This window comes from Hypanus sabinus, chromosome 22, assembly GCF_030144855.1.
Source record: "Hypanus sabinus isolate sHypSab1 chromosome 22, sHypSab1.hap1, whole genome shotgun sequence".
Classification (NCBI taxonomy): domain Eukaryota; kingdom Metazoa; phylum Chordata; class Chondrichthyes; order Myliobatiformes; family Dasyatidae; genus Hypanus; species Hypanus sabinus.
The window spans coordinates 41,243,474-41,261,949 of record NC_082727.1 but is presented as its reverse complement, the minus strand read 5'-3'; the positions used below and the strand labels follow the sequence as shown (position 1 = coordinate 41,261,949).

General features: G+C 39.4%; 1 protein-coding gene across 5 annotated transcripts in view; it reads right to left on the bottom strand.

Annotated features, from left to right (window-relative positions):
- The window catches only part of cpeb3 (cytoplasmic polyadenylation element binding protein 3), a 108,319-nt gene that overhangs the window by 29,776 nt on the left and 60,067 nt on the right, over positions 1 to 18,476 (bottom strand). For all 5 annotated transcript variants that reach the window (XM_059947597.1, XM_059947601.1, XM_059947600.1 and 2 more), the window contains 2 exons: positions 1,532 to 1,650; positions 724 to 838 (listed from right to left, as the gene is read on the bottom strand). In XM_059947597.1, the coding sequence (XP_059803580.1) occupies positions 724 to 838; positions 1,532 to 1,650 (234 nt within the window). The remainder of the gene's footprint in view (positions 1 to 723; positions 839 to 1,531; positions 1,651 to 18,476) is intronic.

The window sequence follows — 18,476 nt, the reverse complement described above, 5'->3', positions numbered from 1 at the left end:
CAAAATCTCTGCTCCAGCACTTGAAAAATATATTATTTATTTTTATTGCTTCAAAATGCAACTCTTTATTATCTTGTGACTGTTTAAGCTCAAATATGGACTGTGCTGGCTGACACCACAACAGAAAGATCTCTACCATGTGTGTGTAAAATGGAAAATTGCCTTCAGATGTGAAGAATACAACAGGAACTCACAATTCATCCATTGTACAATCATAATAATTACAGTAATTAAAATACAATATTCTAGTAGACACCAAGTTTTCAAATCAAATTCTCAATTCTGATCTTTAAAAATCTAGGGAATAATATGAAAGAAATTTGTCTGATCAATACATTCACAGGTAGAAACAACATTATCTCAAGTGTGGCTGCAAGCCATTTTGAAGGAAATAAACCATGATAATGAGCAAGAGAGCTGACAGATCCTTTGAGGAAACAAATGAATTGTGTTTCATCAGTTCATATTCATGAAGGACAAATGCTAAATGTAACCAATGCTACAATATCTTTAAACATTCCTATCTCATGCCAGATAAACCAATATTAGATTTTGTATTAATATCCAACCAGATTCTAAAATAGCTCCATTATATATAAAGGTATGAATATACAGCTGTAATCAGCTCTGTAAATTCTACTCACACATACTCAAAAAAGCTTTTGAAAATTGCTTCACATTCACATTTAACATCATCAGTTCACTTATTTTAGCTGTACTCACCAGCTCGAAGAGGTCTAGGTACTCCTCCCACAAAGATAGTCTTCCTTGGATCCAGAGGCTGAGAACCATCCATCACAAAATCACTGTCACTCAGGTTCCAGGGTCGAATTTGTACCTTCAAGGAAACAGGATTTTGTTAAATGAACTTCGGAAATGATGAAAAGTCTGTTTTAAATACAGGAATTTCAAACATCTTGGACAACTAGGATATGCAGTATAGCATAATTCAATTTTAGTATGATTTTGTTACACGCACAGTTAAGTCAGAAAACCCAAATGAATATTTGCCTGGTCCTTCAAAAGAACATCAACTGTACAAAAGAAATTGGAAACTTTCTTTCTAAAATTTTAAATTGCTAAGATTCATTTTTCTACAAAGCTAAGAGACTTCAAACTGTTAGAAAATTGCTGGGGTAATTTTCTAACTAATAGAGATTATTATGCATTTCCTTTTATTTTATATAGTTTCCGGGAGTATGATGCATTTAGACAACAACAGTGTTGATACAATGATCACCTATGAAGAACAAATAATAATAGGTATTTTTTTGCATACTTATTGTTCTGGAAACTACAAACAAAAGCTTAATTAAGCAGCTGAATATTGATTAATAAATTTTCAAGACCCAATCTTCGAATTTTACCAAAAGTAAAATCATACATCAGTAAATGGATAATCAAAATAATAGTGTGAATCTTAATTCATTAGGGAGGGGCTGCAGACAGTTGAATAATTCCCAGGTTAAGTGCCTCAGCAAATGACAAAGAGAACAGATGGCGTGCATAACTAAGCTGGAGATCCATTTACCGGTTTGTCCTTGATAGTGGGGCTTGAAACACACAGGTATAACTTTCCATCTTCCTCGATACATGCGTCGATCAGAGCTTGTACAGAGCTTTCCTCTTGAAACAGCAGGAAGGCATAACCTTAGAGAATTTTTTTTTAAAATGACATGTAAAAGATGAAGCCAATGTAGAAGTCATAAAATTACAGCAACTTGCATTTACAATGTATAACATAAAAGCAGCCCCAAGGGCTTTAACCAGAAGAGAAGGTGACAGGTGACAAATTCAAGGTGTGACGCAGTCCAGCACACTGGGTTTGATACGGCAAAAGATAGAGGGCCAAAGAGATTTAACGTGACATTATTAATATCAAAATTGCAGATTCTAGAAATTTTTTTTAAGAACTAAAGTGCTGGAAAGCGGGTCAGACAACGTCAGTGGAATGGGAAATGAAACAGTTAACGCTTCATCTTGCAGAACACTCTTTCTGGGTGTTTCCAACATTTTGCTTTTGTATTTTTTTTTAGATCTAAAGCACGGAAAGCTCTCCGATTACGACTAAAATCAAGAGGGAAAGATCCACAGGATCCTAGACACTTGTAGGAAAAGGGGAGTTAGAGAAAGTGGCAGAGGTTGTGCGAGGCAAAAATAGGCAGATTCAGATGACGGCAAGGATTTGCATTGGGAGGAGTGAAGGCAAAGGAGGCTAGCGAGGAGAAGAACGATAGCTAAATAAGGCACATTTGTATCAGGAGCTCGTTCTGGCCGCACTGTGCAGAACAAGACATATCATTTCAACGGCCAATCAAGTGGCTTGCACCCAGAATGTTCACAAACGTTAAAAAGAGGTGATACACAGAATTTAGCCAAATTAACAAAATAACAGATTTGTATTTAAAAAGCACCTTTCACCATCTCAGAACATTCCAGTAAATTCCACAGCTAAGGAATTACTTTGGAAGTATGCGGAGAAACTGCACTGCGACGCAGGTCAGGTATGTGGTCGGGTTGAGGGACAGATGTTGGGAAGAAGACCACAGATAATTCTCCAGAGTAATTCTTCAGGATATCTTAACTAAACCCGAGAAGTAAACTGGGCTTCTCAGCCAAATATCAACACCTCTGAGGCTGCAGTGCCCTCTCTTGCCGCAGAGGAGCGGCAAACTGTGAAGCTGTGCAATGGAACTGAAGTATGCAGGGGGAGGGGGTGGAGATGAGTGCGCCACCAACTGAGCCACGGTTGACACAATGATGAAGTGTTCTCCAAATTTTAATGCATACTTGCAACTGCTTAATAACAGCTTGACAAATAGCAAATCACTTAATTAAAACTGACTTTTAAAATTACACAACCAGAGATGAAGCCGGCCATCTGGCTGTTCATTCCATAAATAGGAGTACCAGTGCTCTTAATAAATATTTGAAATGCCTTAAATTAATTTTCTGCCACTACAGAAAAAGATGACTTAGCAAAATTCTCTTTTCCTTCTCCAGCATACACCTACAGTTCAAATTAATGCACTAAAACTCCTGAGGGAGGCCAGTAGCTGGGAAGAAGGACATGGATCCAGGCCAGCTGCAGGGTCATTATGGCAAAGTATTACTTGACCCACTTAAGCTCTGAGGGCTCGACCAACCTTTTTGTAAGAAAGCTGTTAGACCATAAGACATAAAAGCAAAATTAGGCTATTTGGCCCATCAAAACTGCTCCACCATTCTATCATGACTGATTTATTCTCCTGCCTTCTCCCTGTAATCTTTGGCATCCTTACAAATCAAGAACTTGTCAATCTCCATTTAAGTATACCCAATTTCTTAACCTGCACAGCCATCTGCAGCAATGAATTCCACAGATTCACCATCCTCTGGTGAATGAAATTTCTCCACATCTCAGTTCTAAATGGACATCCATGTATTCTGAGACTATGCCCTCTGTTCCTACACCCCACCCCCACCCCGGCCACTACAGGAAGCATCTCTCCACATCCACTCTATCTAGACATTTCAATATTCGATAGGTTTCAATGAGATACTCTCCCGTCATTCTTCAAAACTCCAGAGAGTACAGGCCTAGCACCATCAAAGGCTCCTCATCTGTTAACCCTTTCATTCTGGGATCATTCTCATGAATCTTCTCTGGACTTTTTCCAGTGGCAACGCATCTTTTCTTAAATAAAGGGCCCAAAATTGTTGTGAGACAGTCTTCTGAAAGTGTTGATCTCTTTGCTTATTCTATGACTATTCAACTTCTCCCTCCACCTCATTATTTAGCTGACATACAACAAGACTTCCAACACGCATCTTCATCCAGCACATCATTTGGGTTTCAGATAGGCTGAGGAACACCCTGGGCAAAACAGAAAATAGCGGACCTGGCAAAGGGAAGGAAAGGGATTGAGCCCAAGCTTAAGAATTCTACAGTGAAAATATGAACGCTTGCTGAATATCAGTGATAACTAGATGATATCAGTCCCAATTTCCAATCCACCCAAAGCCTTTTTCCTACAACTTCAGATTGTCACTCATCAAAAATACATCTTTTATATGGTCATTGAGTACCTTCAAAATAAAGAGGACAACATATTTCAGAGGCTTGGAAGAACTATTGAAAAAATTAAACACCCCATTGTTTAAAGAAGTGTCTTAAGGAGTGGGGAACTGGACACGTAAAAGATCTAGAACAGGGGACACTGAAGATATTGGCACAAAATACAGAAGAGAAAAATCAACAGTAAATGATTATTCTAAAGAAAAGCACTGCAGCTGCCTAACATTATATCCAGCACCAGGTTTGAGAGAAGTAAATACAAAAAAGGTATAAATATTACACACTAAATTTGAGGACATTAACCTAAAATTTCCTAGTACCTTGGGTTCATTTGGTACCTTGCAAAATGTTCAACACTTTCAACAATTTGCACATCTTGAGATCACTTTTTACCTAATTTGTCGTTAAACTGCAGAGCAGCACCTTCACACATTGTTATGATGCATTCCCTTGCAATTATCTTTAACATTTTTGTGCTCATTGTGAAGTATTACTGAGAACAGCTTTGTTTATTTTATTACTTTTCAGGATCTGTGCATTGCTGAAAAAGCCAGTGTATGACAAACTCACACTCTACTGCTGATGAGGTGCTGGCAGAGACCCACCTCTTGGACCACCATTTTCCTGCTGGTAAAAGTAGCAAGCTCCAAGATTAAGACATTCAATAGATGATTCATGTTATAGCCAGTGTGCTTTGGTGATGGAGGGAATGAGTGTTTAGGGTGGTGGGTGGTGCCAGTCATGTGATGTCATCCACTAATTTATAAGTGTCGCCAGAGTTGCGTCCATTCAGGCAAGGGTGGTATTCACCCCATTCTCCTGTCTTGTGACTATCAGATGAAGGAAAGCTTTTTCCTCTTGGGACTCATTGACATCAGTCTCACCAGGGCTCCCTGATACTGCAATAAATCCAAACTGGTGGCCACAATTTCTTAAAGGGAAACTGCATTCCCTATCTCGATAGCCTGGAGTCCAATGATTTTGAAGAATGTTGCTTATTGACGTGACTGTAGATCATACAGATATCATCTACAGATATCTCGGATGGTGACATGACAGTAGATTATAAATCATTTCATATCTTTTCTGTAATAGAGCTAGCAAAACGACACTTAGGTTTGATCTGATATAACTGAACTTTGATTTACATTGTGCATATGCAAAACTGTCTTGAGGCGTTTGAACTGTATAATCACAGGCAGGGAAAGAGAGGAAGTCCTGCTGCAAAGACTTCAAGGAGTTAGGAGTTAAACTGGTGAAGAGAAACCGCAGATGCTGGAATCTGAAGCAACAAACCATCTGCTAGACTCGATATCATTAAGTAAAGGGTCCATGGACCCCAGGTTGGAAACCACTGTGCCAAAGGAAATCCTTATTAAAAAGTAGAACCGGAAGTGCCAACCTCTGGAATACTGACAAACCTGGATAATAACAGCATGGCTAAAGCGCCGGTCCAGGAAAGGGACTTCTTTTCAGAAACTGTAGCACCAGTTCTGGGGCAGGGAAGAACAATATCAAAGGCACAACCTCCACTTGAAATGGGATGAAATACAGGTTCAGTAGAAAGAGTAAATGGGAGGGTGACAAATGCTTTAAATCAAAATATTTAGCTGGGAGTTAGAACAGGATAGGCATGAAATTAGATGAAGAGATTAATAATGAAGTAGGGGCCTTTCAACAGAAAAAGAGAGATATATTAAATAGATTAATGAAACTTGTGGATAAGAGAGCCACACATTTCAGAGGAATCAAGTGAAGATACAGCAGAGGTAATACTGCATCATGGGTGATTGTTTATTTGAAAGAAATGTAATCCCAGAAAACTGTGGATAGAGTTGGTCCCAGATCTGTCATGGGAGGAGTTAGACAAGGTTATTAAAAACTTCCTTGATGAAATTAGGTCAGAGAAGGCAGGGGACTAGAAACAAAATGGATTAATGGGGAAAGAAGGTGGGGTGGAGGAAGGTGGGTAGAAGTTTTCCTCAAGGGTTAGTGCAGGACCATTGCTGTTCACAATTTACATATGACACTGGGGAAGATGTCAATACAAATTGCAGGAGACCACTAACAAACTTGCAGAATTAGTAAGTGAAGCTGAGCGTGAGGTAGCGCTTTTGGATAAAGAACAGGGAAGTCATTTATTGCTAGCAAGATGCTATTTTTAGTTGGGACAGAGGGACAAAGGAACACAGAACATGATCAGTAGAAGTTACGTCAGTGACTCGCAAGACAATTAGGTTTATTTCTAATGTGACTAAATTTACATGTAGAGTAACCATGCTAAAATTGCAATAAACCTTGGTAAGGTCAGATATGTGGCACCGTACACGGTTCTAGCTGCTGCAAGTCTGCAACGTACATATCTCAGGAAAGAACAAGGGGATTACATCTCTTTTCACTTACATATGAAATGGATAAATAGAATAGAAGCTTCTTATTAAACATTTAAAAGAGTAGATACAAAATATGTCCATTTGTAAATAAAAGAGGCTATATAGCCAGTAAAGCCGATGTCTTAAAGCTCCAGCAACCTGGTCTTGATCCTGACCTCTGACCCTGCATGCTGTAGACTTTACATGGCCTCCCTGTGACCACAATGATCCACTGTAAATTGTCCCCGGTGTTTGGCAAGTGGTAGAGTCTGGGGATCACAGTTTTTAATAAAACCTGTCGCTTATTTATGATCAGTGAGGCAATTTTCCTTTCTTTCTTTCAGAGCGTCATGAAATATTGAAATTCCCTTCTTTGTGGTGCATTGGATGGCAACCTTGCTGTTTCTTTAGCATTGGAGGCCAAGTTGCTAACTCGACGCTCAACCCAGCACAATGGAAAGCATGCAAGGAGCTGGCCGGATTTGAAGCCAGGACATCCACCACGAAGCCCAGTGTAGATGCCGCTACACCACTAGGCAGCTTGGTGAGAAGGAGAGCCTTTGCATATTTCTAAAGAAGAGGCAGACAAATTCTTGTCAAACTCAAGAGGGAAAAGATTACAGGATGTCCTCTGCAGATATCTCTGACAGCCTTCTCATCATTTCCAAATGACGTCGATGAAAAGATGCATTCCCAACATTCGAAAATTTTGCACAATTATGACAAATAACACTTTATTATTTAACATTAGCAGTTTAAAAGCAAACAGTGAATTAAACAAAAACAAGAAAAAATCTGCAGATGCTGGAAATCCAAGCAAAACTTGCAAAATGTGCTGGAGGAACTCAGCAAGCCAGGCAGCATCTATGGAAAAAAGTACCAAGCTCAAGAATTCTTTTTCGTTCATATGCGCGAGATACGGCTGACAGGAGACAGAAGGCTCAGATAGGTATAAAGAGCTCTATGGCTCAGTAATTTACAGAATACTCCTGGATTCATCCCAGAACAAATTACAGATCCATTCCAGCTTTAAGACACCCAACTTATACACAGTGCATACAATACATATGAAGGAGTGTTTGGAACACCAGCAGGATGGACTTGCCGATAAGTACCAGCATCTTCTGCCATGTGGGAACTCAGTTTGTGGCCACGTTTTCCAACCTGTGAACTGCTTGGGTTAAGATTGGAATTGCTATGGAGGCTGCCAACCTCCACCTTCACTTACAGGGAGTAAAGAAATGACTTTGTGAGCTACAACCATGCCTCCAGAGTACTTCTTCTCCAATGTCTAACTCACAATTAGGGTTTATCTTCTCCTTGATACATTGCCTTGCCTTCATGTCATTCAGATAACTAATTGGAACAGAAATGCACTTTATAGGGAAATGGGTGTCCTTTCATAATTTGGATGTGGAATTACTTCATTCAAAATAAAATGTTCTAAATAGATATAACCCCACCTTTGGTTCCTCCTACCCTGAAATATCCAAAACACAGTAAATATGCAGGCTTCATCTGTTTTAAACATGCTCAGTGCTGGATAAAAATTAATTTACCACAGTACATGATGAATAAAGAGACAGCCTAATAGAAAAAAACGCAAGAGGCATAGCAAATAATCTCTTATCAAATAATTTCTCAGACAAAAAGATAATTATTTGGGGAAGTTATCACCGTCATGAGGTGAATAATGCTAATCTTTTCCCTGGTCTTGTTCATAAGCTAAAAATGTGGTTCCAAATCAATGTATGTGGAAGACAGAAGTTCATCACCACATCCCAAGGCAAATGTATGGTGGAGTGATGGCATCTGTCAACTTGACAGTCAGACCAAAACCTTGAGATTTATTTTCTTTAAATCATTTGCAATAAGTACAAAAAAACATAACAGAATCAATGAAACTCTCCACTCAACAGGATGGACAAACAATCAATATGCAAAAAACTCTGCAAATACAAAAGGAGAAAATAAAGAAATAATAATAACAATTAATTAATAGCTAAGCAAGATATATATTGAGATCAGGAAACGCAGAGTCCTTGAAAGTGAATCCTTGGGTTGCAGGAACAGTTCAGTGATGGGGTGAGTAAAGCTAACCTCTAGGGTTCAAGGGCTTGATGCTCGAGGGATAATAGCTGTCCCTGAACCTGATGATGTGGGTCCTGAGGCTCCTGTACCTTTATGCTGTTGGCAGCAGCGAGAAGAGAGCATGTCCCGGGTGGTGGGGTCTTTGATGAGGATGCTAATTTCCTGTGACAGCACTCTCTGTAGATGAGCTCAGTGGTGGGGAGGGCCTTACTCATGATGGACCAGAACGTACTTTTTGTAGGCTTTTCCATTCAAGGGCATTTGTGTTTCCACATCAGGCCATCTTGCAACCATTCAATATACTCTCCACCACACATCTATAGAAGTAGGTCAAAAGTTTTATGTGACCTGCCAAATCTTCACAAACTCCTAAGGAAGCGGAGGAGCTGCCTTGCCTTCTTCATAGTGGCACTTACATGCAGGACCGAGGACAGATCCTCTGAAATAACACCAAGGAATTTAAAGTTGGTGACCCCCTCCACCTCTGATCCCCCAATGAGGACTGGCTGATAATCAGCTCCTTGGTCTTGCTACGTTGAGTAAGAGGTTGTTGTGGCACCACTCAGCCAAATTTTGTCTCCCTCCTATATGCTGATTCCCCATCACTTTTGATTCAGCTAATGACAGTGATGTCATCAGCAAGCTATGGCATTGAAACTGTGCTTAGCCTTACAGACGTAAGCAGGGGGTTAAGCACGCAGCCTTGTGGTGCACCTGTGCTGATGGAGATTGTGGAGGAGATGTTATTGCCAATTCAAACTGACCGGGATCTGAAAGTGAGGAAATCAAGGATCCAGTTGCGCAAAGAGGTATTGAGACCTAGGTCTTGAAGCTTATTGATGAGTCTTGAGGGGATGCTGAGCTGTAGTCAATGAAGAGCATCTTGGTCTATGCATCCTTGCTGTCCAGATGTTCCAGAGTTGAGTGAGGAACCAATGAATTGGCATCTGCTGTTGACCTGTTGTATTGGTAAGAACATTGGACTGCATCCAAGTTGACTTGCAGGCAGGAGTTGATATGTCTCATCACCAACCTTTCAAAGCACTTCATCACACTGGATGTAAAATCTACTGGACAACAGTCATTGAGGCAGGTTACCGCATTCTTCTTAGGCACTGGAATAATTGAAGCCTGCTTGAAGCAGGTGGGTACTTCAGACTGCCTAAGTGAGAGGTTGAAGATCTCAGTGAACCCTCCAGCCAGTTGATTAGCACAGGGCTTTAGTACTCAGCCAGCTGCCTCATCTGGGGTGGATCCTTTGCATGGCTTCACCATCCTGATGGATGCTCTCACATCATCCTCAGTGACTGGGTCATCAGCGCTGTGAGAATTTGTGAAGCTGCCTCCATACTTTGATGGTCAAAGAGAGCATAAAAGGCATTGAGCCCATCTGGGAGTGAAACCTTGTTGTCAAATATGTTGCTTGGTTTCACTTCATAGGTAATGATAGCATTCAAACCCGGCCACAGCTGTCAAGCAGCCTTCAGTTTAGGCTTGGTCCAGAATTGCCACTACGCAATCCAAAGATCATACTCAGACCTCTTGTACTTTACTTGCTTGCTGGACCTGAATGCCACTGATCTGCCCTTAGCAGATTGTGGATCTCATGCTTCATCCAGGGCTGATGATCGGCCAAAGACGGATAGCCTTGAAAATACTCAGAGGACATCAGTAAAAGATTTTTTAGGTTAACAAAAGAAATAAGTCTTTAGTGAATTATATTCAATGGGGGTGTCACTAGAGCTTTTACTAATGCTAATTCAAAAGTGAATTTACTAAACAAAATTTTAATGAGAAACAGATGAATTTCCCGTTTCCAAAAAGCTGGTGATCAGTTCAATCATCCTCAATAGCATCAGTTCTGTATAGTATTCCATCAATATAAGGGTGGATAAATATAGCAATCTACACTCTTTCCACTTATGAACAGAAGAGTAATATTCAATCAATGCTGAAAGGAAATAAACAACTTCTTATGTCAATGAAATATTGGTAACTTGTTAGTGTCGACAGCAAGAGTTAAGCAACTTCCTATGAAGATGATACTTACTGCTTTTCTTTATGAAAAATCTCACTTCCACAGTGAATGACACACAGGAATATAAAATATAAAAACAGCATTTGTTTCTACTCTAGGCCTTACTAATCTCCATTTTTTTAGAAATGCAAAGTCTAGAGTCTTTCGGGCAGCTGGCCACATTAATCTACTGGGTGATTGAAGCATGAAGTAGGAAGATCAAAGCAGAAGAGAAAACTATAGATGCTGAGCTTCAAAAAAAAACACTCAACGTGTTGGAGATACAGAGGGGTTCAAGTAGCATTATGGAGAAAGAAACACATTAACATTTCAGAAATGGACTCTTCTGACAAATCTCTGTCAGATTTTTTGTTTCCATTTATGAATGCTGCTTGGCCTAATGAGGGCTCTCCATTTCTTTTTCAAATGAGGATGTTGCAGACTGGACCCTGAGTTTGTACTCGGGGAGCCACTCTCAGTCTTTATGGTGATATGGCTGTACATTTAACCTTTATAATGTTTAAGAGGGAAAATAAAAACAAAGGCAACTCTTCAAGAAAAGGGTGTATTCATTTAAGCTTGAATTAGATCACAGCAGCCAAATTGCCTCATAGGTTCATCTACAAACTACAGCAACTCCACTCTAACTCTGCACCACCTGAACAACTACAAGGCATACATTTATCAATTACACCTCAGCATTCAACACCATCATTCCCTCAGTACTACTAACCAATCTGAGCCTGGATCTCCGCAACACCCTCCACAAATGGATTATCAACTTTCTTGTTAGAGAACACGTTCTGTGTGGATTAGCATCTCCTCCTCACGATCAACACAGACATACAAGACTCATGACTCAAAGACTCGTGCTTAGCCGACTACCCTATGCTCTCAACATTCATGACAGTGCGACTACGCACAGTTCAAATACTATATACGGTGCCTTGAAGAAGTATTCAGCCCCCACAACTGCTTTCATGCATCACTATCTCATTTTCTAAGTTTAAAATATATTGAAGCAGGATTTTGAGCTAATCTGCAAAACATGTCAAATCAAAAGAGAAATTCCATAACCTGTCAACAATTTACTACAAATTGTAAACCAAAGTTGTGAGATGAAATATTCATTCCCTTTGTAATCATTGTGCTAACTTTCCTCAGATGCAATTCTGTATATTACCTCACCAACTCACCCAATTTGTTGTAGAAAATGGAATTGAATTGATCACTTGAATAAATGCACCCTCTCTCTGGAAGGTCCAACAGTATGGTGGATTTTCAACAGACCAAACCAAAATGGAGACAAAAGGACATTCAAGGCAAGTCAGGGAAATTATAATAGTGAAGCACAAATCCGGGGAAGAGTACAAGAAGACCATCTCAAAGAAATTACCTCAGAGCTCAGTGCAGTCCATCGTGAAAACATGGAAAAAATATCAAACCACAGCCACACTGCCTAGGTCAGGCCGCCCCTCTAAACTTAGTCACTGGAAAAGAACGGCACTTGTAAGAGAGGCTACTATAATGCTAACGGTCTTTCTGAGTGAGTTGCAATTGGAGATGAAGTTCAGGGCTCCACAATCGCCAAGGTCTTGCACAAAAAGGGTATATATGGAAGAATGGCAATGAAGGAGACATGGCTGGGAAAAAAAAGCATACCCTTGCACATAAACTTTTTGCAAAGCATCACTTAGAATATACTGTAAAGATGTGGAAGAAGGCTTTGTGGTCAGATTAGACTAAAGTGGAACTCTTAGGCCTCAACACTAAGTGGTTCATGTGACGTAAATCTAATACCACACATCAGACAGGTAACATCATCCCGACTGTAAAGTATGGTGGTGGTAGCATCATACTATGGGGATCCTTTGCAACAGCAGGGACTGGAAATCTGATCAGGTTTGTTGGGAAGATGAATGCTGCTAAATACAAACAGAACCTGATAACCTCTTCCAGAAAGCTTAAACTGAGGAGAAAATTCATCTTTCAGCAAGACCACGAACCAAAGCACATTGCCAGAGTAACCTTGGAGTGGTTTCAAATGAGGAAAATTGATGTCCTCGAGTGGCCCAGTCAAAGCCCTGACCTTAACCCGATCGAGCAACTCTAGCAAGATCTCAAGATTGCTATCCACCTCCACTCCCCAACTAGGCTGGCAATTTTGCAAGCAGGAATGGGCAAATCTTGCTCCATCATGTTGTGTAAAGCTAATAGAGACTGATTCAAAAAGACTACAGGCCATAATCACTGTGAGAGGTGGTTCAGCTATGTACTGAGTAAAGCCATTTCAGATTTTTGAACTTTTAGTTTTCTATTTTCTTTTTTGGTTCTACTGTGAAAAAAGGAGCATGTGATTCACAAATAAAAATGGACAACTCAGGAACAAATGACCAGGAAAGTGAATTTTCTGTCTGCCCACCCTCTTGATATGGTGCCCCACAATCTTCTTCCCTCCCATGGCCCCATTCCAATCATTCTTCCTCGATGGGCTTTCTCAGATTGACTGATACAATCGATTTCTGTTGTCCCCTTTGGCAAGTTCACACACGTGGACATCATTTTCACATTAAGCAGACAAATCTGAACCCTCATTTCACCTTCTTGCATCTGACACTCTGCTTGCAGAGACTTTGACTAAGTTGAACAAATTTAGTTGGAAAGCCACATCAGTAAGTAGCATTTAATGAGAGTCAGTGGATTGCATTCTGGAAATTTAATTGCTTTTTTAAAGATTGTATTTTACTTTGGAGACAGAATACAACATGCTGCACTATAACAAATGAAACCAAGGAAAATGATGCTTGTGTTGCATAGCTTTGTAAGCTCGTCACTGAGTTTCCACTGCACTCTGGGTGCTCAAACTCTCCTCAGAACTTTGACCACTTTGCACTACTATTTGTTCTACTTGTGTACTTTCTTGTTTCATTTTGTTTAATTTATGTTGCTAATTTAAAGTAAAGATTTTACTCCTCCTGTATGTGAAGGGTATGAAAAATAAAGTCAATTCAATTCAATTTTATTTTTCTGGTAAACACTGCTTATCTAACAATTATGTGCCTGCGATGTTGCTGCAAAATGAGCTTTTATTTGCACTATACGTACATTGGAAAATATACTTGATTTTGATTTCTAGCCTCTTAACAAAATTGTCAATATGCAAAATGGGATATTTGTAGCCAAGTTATGGCATCACCCTGTTCAATCATATTAGTGAATAAAAGCAAGTAATAACCCAATTGGAAGTAGATGTTAAAACACACATAAAATTAGTTGTACAATTTTCAAGTTTCATAGTAAGGGAATTAAGGGTTATGGGGAAAAGGCAGGTAGATGGAGCTAAGTTTATGGACAGATCAGCCATGATCTTATGCATGGCAGGGCAGGCTCGATGGGCCGGATGGCCTACTCCTGCTCCTATTTCTTATGTTCTTATGTAAAAAGAATTACAGGTATTAGTTCAAAGATTAAACATTAAATTTCATGTTATAAATTAATTCCACTTTTAGTACCTTACTTTGAGACATTGGTTAATTTTTAAATATCATTGTTGGCTTATTTTTTCATTTACATTGGAGAATAAATTGCTCCTGGGATTTTCAACAGCTTCTCCAAGAGATGCCATAAATCATTCCATTCTGTTTAGTTCAGAAGCTGCCTAATTTCTGGTCTTCAAGGATATTGAAACCAACCCAATTTTTCTTTTTCCTAATTTTCTTCTTCTGGCTTATTCTAGCAATCTCCTCCCTTGGTTTAAACAAAGACTTCTCTCTATCTCTCTCTGCTGACTGCCCTTCTATCAATGCTGGAATGCTCCTTTTTCTCCCACCCTAAAGTATTATTTCTAATTCTGCCCCTTTTTTCTCCAGCTGTCATTCCTATTTACGTCCTCCTTCCCTGCAGTGGGTCAGATCATCAGAGAAGTGTTGAATCAGCCTCCATTCAACAAATGGCCACTCCAACAAGATGCTTTGGTGCAAATGCACAGATAAAGAGGGCACACACTCCAGCTGACCGAGACCCTGGCCTTTCCCAGGAATTCTGGGCTCATTCTGGACCTCTAGGAGTACGAACGAGGATAGCAAATTTGTAATAGTTTGTTTGAAATATCAGCAAACAAGACAGGCATACTTTGGGCAACCAATAAATGAATGCAGAATCTGATCCTAAAACACCATGCACACAAAATGCTGGGGTAGCTTAGTAGGTCAGGCAGCATCTAAGAAAATAAACAGTCGACATTTTGGGCCAAGACCCTTCTCCAGTCAGTCCTGATCCTTAAAGTTGTTTTGTTTAAATTTTTCAAATTCTTACCTTCAACCCAGATAATCTGGGAAAACATTTGGCCAAAGTACATATATTGCAAATAAGACCTTCACTTGGCTGTGTCCAAACAAGGCTTAATAAAACTAGGCGTACATATGCCTCAGCATTAAAGTAGTTTTTCAATAATGGTTTTGATCAAAAAACACAGATCTCACCATCTCATCAGCAGATCCTAAGACATGGGAGAAGATTAAGCCATTTGGCCCATCAAGTATTCTCTGCATTCTATAGTTTCCCTCTCAACTTCATTCACCTGCCTTCTCCCCATAATCTTCGACACCCTTACTAATCATGAACCTATCAACCTCTGTTTTAAATGTAATTCACCTAAGCTGCAAAGAATATGCTCCATTAACTAACTGTTAAACAGGCATATTTGCTACTGATGCAAATGAGAGTTAAAACATTAGATATTACTTTCTCTAGTTTGTATCTAATTAAACATCCAATCTGCCCATTAACTTCCAGAGCTCTTAGAATCACAACCATTTGGTATGTCGTCTGAACCCAAAACTACTCAGTCAAGTTCCGTTCAACTTCCAGCACAGAATGAAAAGCTGCTTTTAATACTTTACATGAGCAAGTTTAATAATTTATTTTTTTTATTTAGAGGTACAACACAGGACAGGCTCTTCCAGCCCAACGACCCAACCATTTCTAACCCTAGGCAAATTACAGGGCAATTTGCAAGCACCAGTTGGAAAGGAAACTAGGAAACCCACACATTCTCAGTGAAAATGTACAAACTGCTCAGTGATGGAGCTGGAATTGAACTTGAACTCCAAATTCCAACGCCTTGAGTGCAATAGCATTGTGCGAACTGGTACGCTACTATGGTGCCCCAATAAGCAATGATGCCCACTAATAAGCAATGAAAGTACACAGACACTAATTAGTGTCAATAATTTATTAACATCTGTTTCCCAGCTCACAATTGTAAATCCAGCTTTATTGATTATTAGGGCTGAGCAGAAGAATGATTAATAAAGTCCTGGTCTTACTATTCTCCTTCCTCTCAACTCTGACTACTGCTTTGAATTCCAATCCTGTTTGATTTACAAGGCATAACATTGCCGTTCAATAATAGGCTCCATCTCACAATGGATAGCAGCCACTCCACACTGTTTGCAAGTGTTGGTTCTTCCTCCCCAGCAGTCCCATTCTCTGAGTATATACCAGCTTCTGCATTGCTAATGCATCTCTTTGTAGTCGCAGACACACGCCCCTGTTCCAAAGTTGTCTCACTGCATTACTCTTGGCTCTTTGCTATATGCTGTTTGGCCCTGCTGGTTTAATTCACTCCTCAATACATACAGTTTTGAATATACACTCAGTGGCCACTTTATTAGGTGCACCTGTCCGTTAATGCAAACAAATAATCAGCCAATCATGTGGCAGCACCTCAATACATAAAAGCATGCAGACATGGTCAAGAGGTTGTATTGTTCTTCAGATCAAGCATCCGAACAGGGAAGAAATGTGATGCAAGTAACTTTGACTGTTGGTGCCAGACAGGGTGGTTTGAGTATGTCAGAGACTGCTGATCTCCTGGGATTTTCATACACAATGGTTGCTAGAGTTTACAGAGAATGGTGCAAGAAAACAAAAAAAATCCAGTAGGTGACCTTGTTAATGAGAGAAATCAGAGAAGAATGGCCATATTGGTTCAAGCGGACAGGAAGGTAACACTAACTCAAATAATCCATGTGTTATCACAGTGGCATGCCTAATAGCATCTCTGAACAATGGGCTGCAACAGCAGAAGACCATGAACACACAATCAGTGTCCATTTTATTAGACACAGGAGGTATCTAAGTGACCACTGAATATAGAATAGAATCAGGAGGGGACCAATCAGCCCATTAAGACTGTTTCAGCTCTCTGTGCAGCAATCTAGTCAGCCCCATTCTGTCGCATTTGGCCAAAGCCTGGAAAATCACTCTCCCCTCCTGTGCCATTAAAATTCTCCTTCAATTACCTTCACAATTTGTGTTTTTATTTACGAAGAATATTTAAAAACAGAAGGTGTCTTCGTTGACTAGATTTCCCTATCTTCAGCTCATTTTCTAAATATTCTGGATTAAAACATAACTGAGATGCCAAAACATTCAATACCATCTAACACTGTGAACAAATAGGTCTTCTAAAATCTCATAATACATTCATACCATGTTTCTTTTTATCATATTAAAAAAACACTTTGAACAAACTTCACTCAGTCTAATATCAAAGGCTGGTCTCAGGATGGCTTCAGACTCCGAAATGACGTGCTTAATGCACTCACCCAGCATTAATAGTAGCAACTCCTTAATTGACATATGATCCCTGTGATTACTTAATAGCCTTAAATGGAACACAGAGCGACATGTTACATGCTATAAATGTGCTTGCCCTTATTAAACTGCTCATCATCTTATTTCTGATCAGTGTTACAGATTGAATTGAGCAACATACACAAAATGCTGGAGGAACTCAGCAGGTCAGCCATCATCTATGGTGGGAAATAAACAGTTGACATTTTGGGCTGAAAATACAGATTTCATCCCTTTCTTTAAGGAATTATTTTCCTTGTCTGCTAGCTTGCAGCTATTTAAAACGAACTTGGTTTTTCAGGCAACTGGAAGGGTCAAGTTTGGCAGAACTAAACCTTTTCAAAGTGTATGGGCACTACAACCGATACTAACTGAACATTTATGCAAAAATACTAAAGGAAGAGATTATTTGCAAGTCAGATCTGTGGCAGCTCTTTAAAAGAGCATGTAAGACTTCCTGATGTCTTGCTCCCCTAAATCTGTGTGATTAGCCTTGAATGGTCTGGAGTCCACATATCATCTACCACCAACCAGCCTGATGCTCTGCAGTATAGCTAGTGTTATAAAAATAATATTTAATATCCCCTCTGTAAGGTTGGTTGGTTCCATTCTAAAATGAAATACAAAGTATTTGTGATAATATCAGAAGTGAAAAATTAAATTTGCAAAAATAATTAAAATAATTTGGTCTTCCTAACTTAATTAAATTACTATTTAAATACTCCTGTGCATAACACTTTGAAAATCATCTATTTCTATTTAAATTTTTCTACTGTATTGGAGAAGAATTTGTTATTCAGTTGGTAACTTGCGTGCCTGCATTGCAAATTATGTTGGCATGTGACTTGACAGAAGCTTCAAAGCTCAAGCTCTTTCAACATGATGTGTCAAATATGGTTGTAAGCACGCAAGCAATTCTGCACCCTCCAGCCATATTGATAGCCTATGAATAGTTATACTCAACCACAAATAACCCAACGCAGTGACATAACTTGACTGCAGTGCTAATGTGGTATTAATGAAAAATTATTACATACATATTTATGCATACTGAACACAAATTCTAATAACACATCCAAGAGCTTTTGCTTGGTAGATAATAGGTTGCTTGTCCATGAAATTCTTAAAGGCACCAGCTGGATGCACTATAGGTATTTATTAATTTTAAAGTCAGATTTGGGAGATGCAAGGGCATCTAAACTACTGCTATCACTTTTTCACAAAATTCCATCATAGTCAATAATGTTCAAGCCCTTCAGCACCAGTTTTTATTGAGCAGAATTGCTTAAGTTTTTTGCAA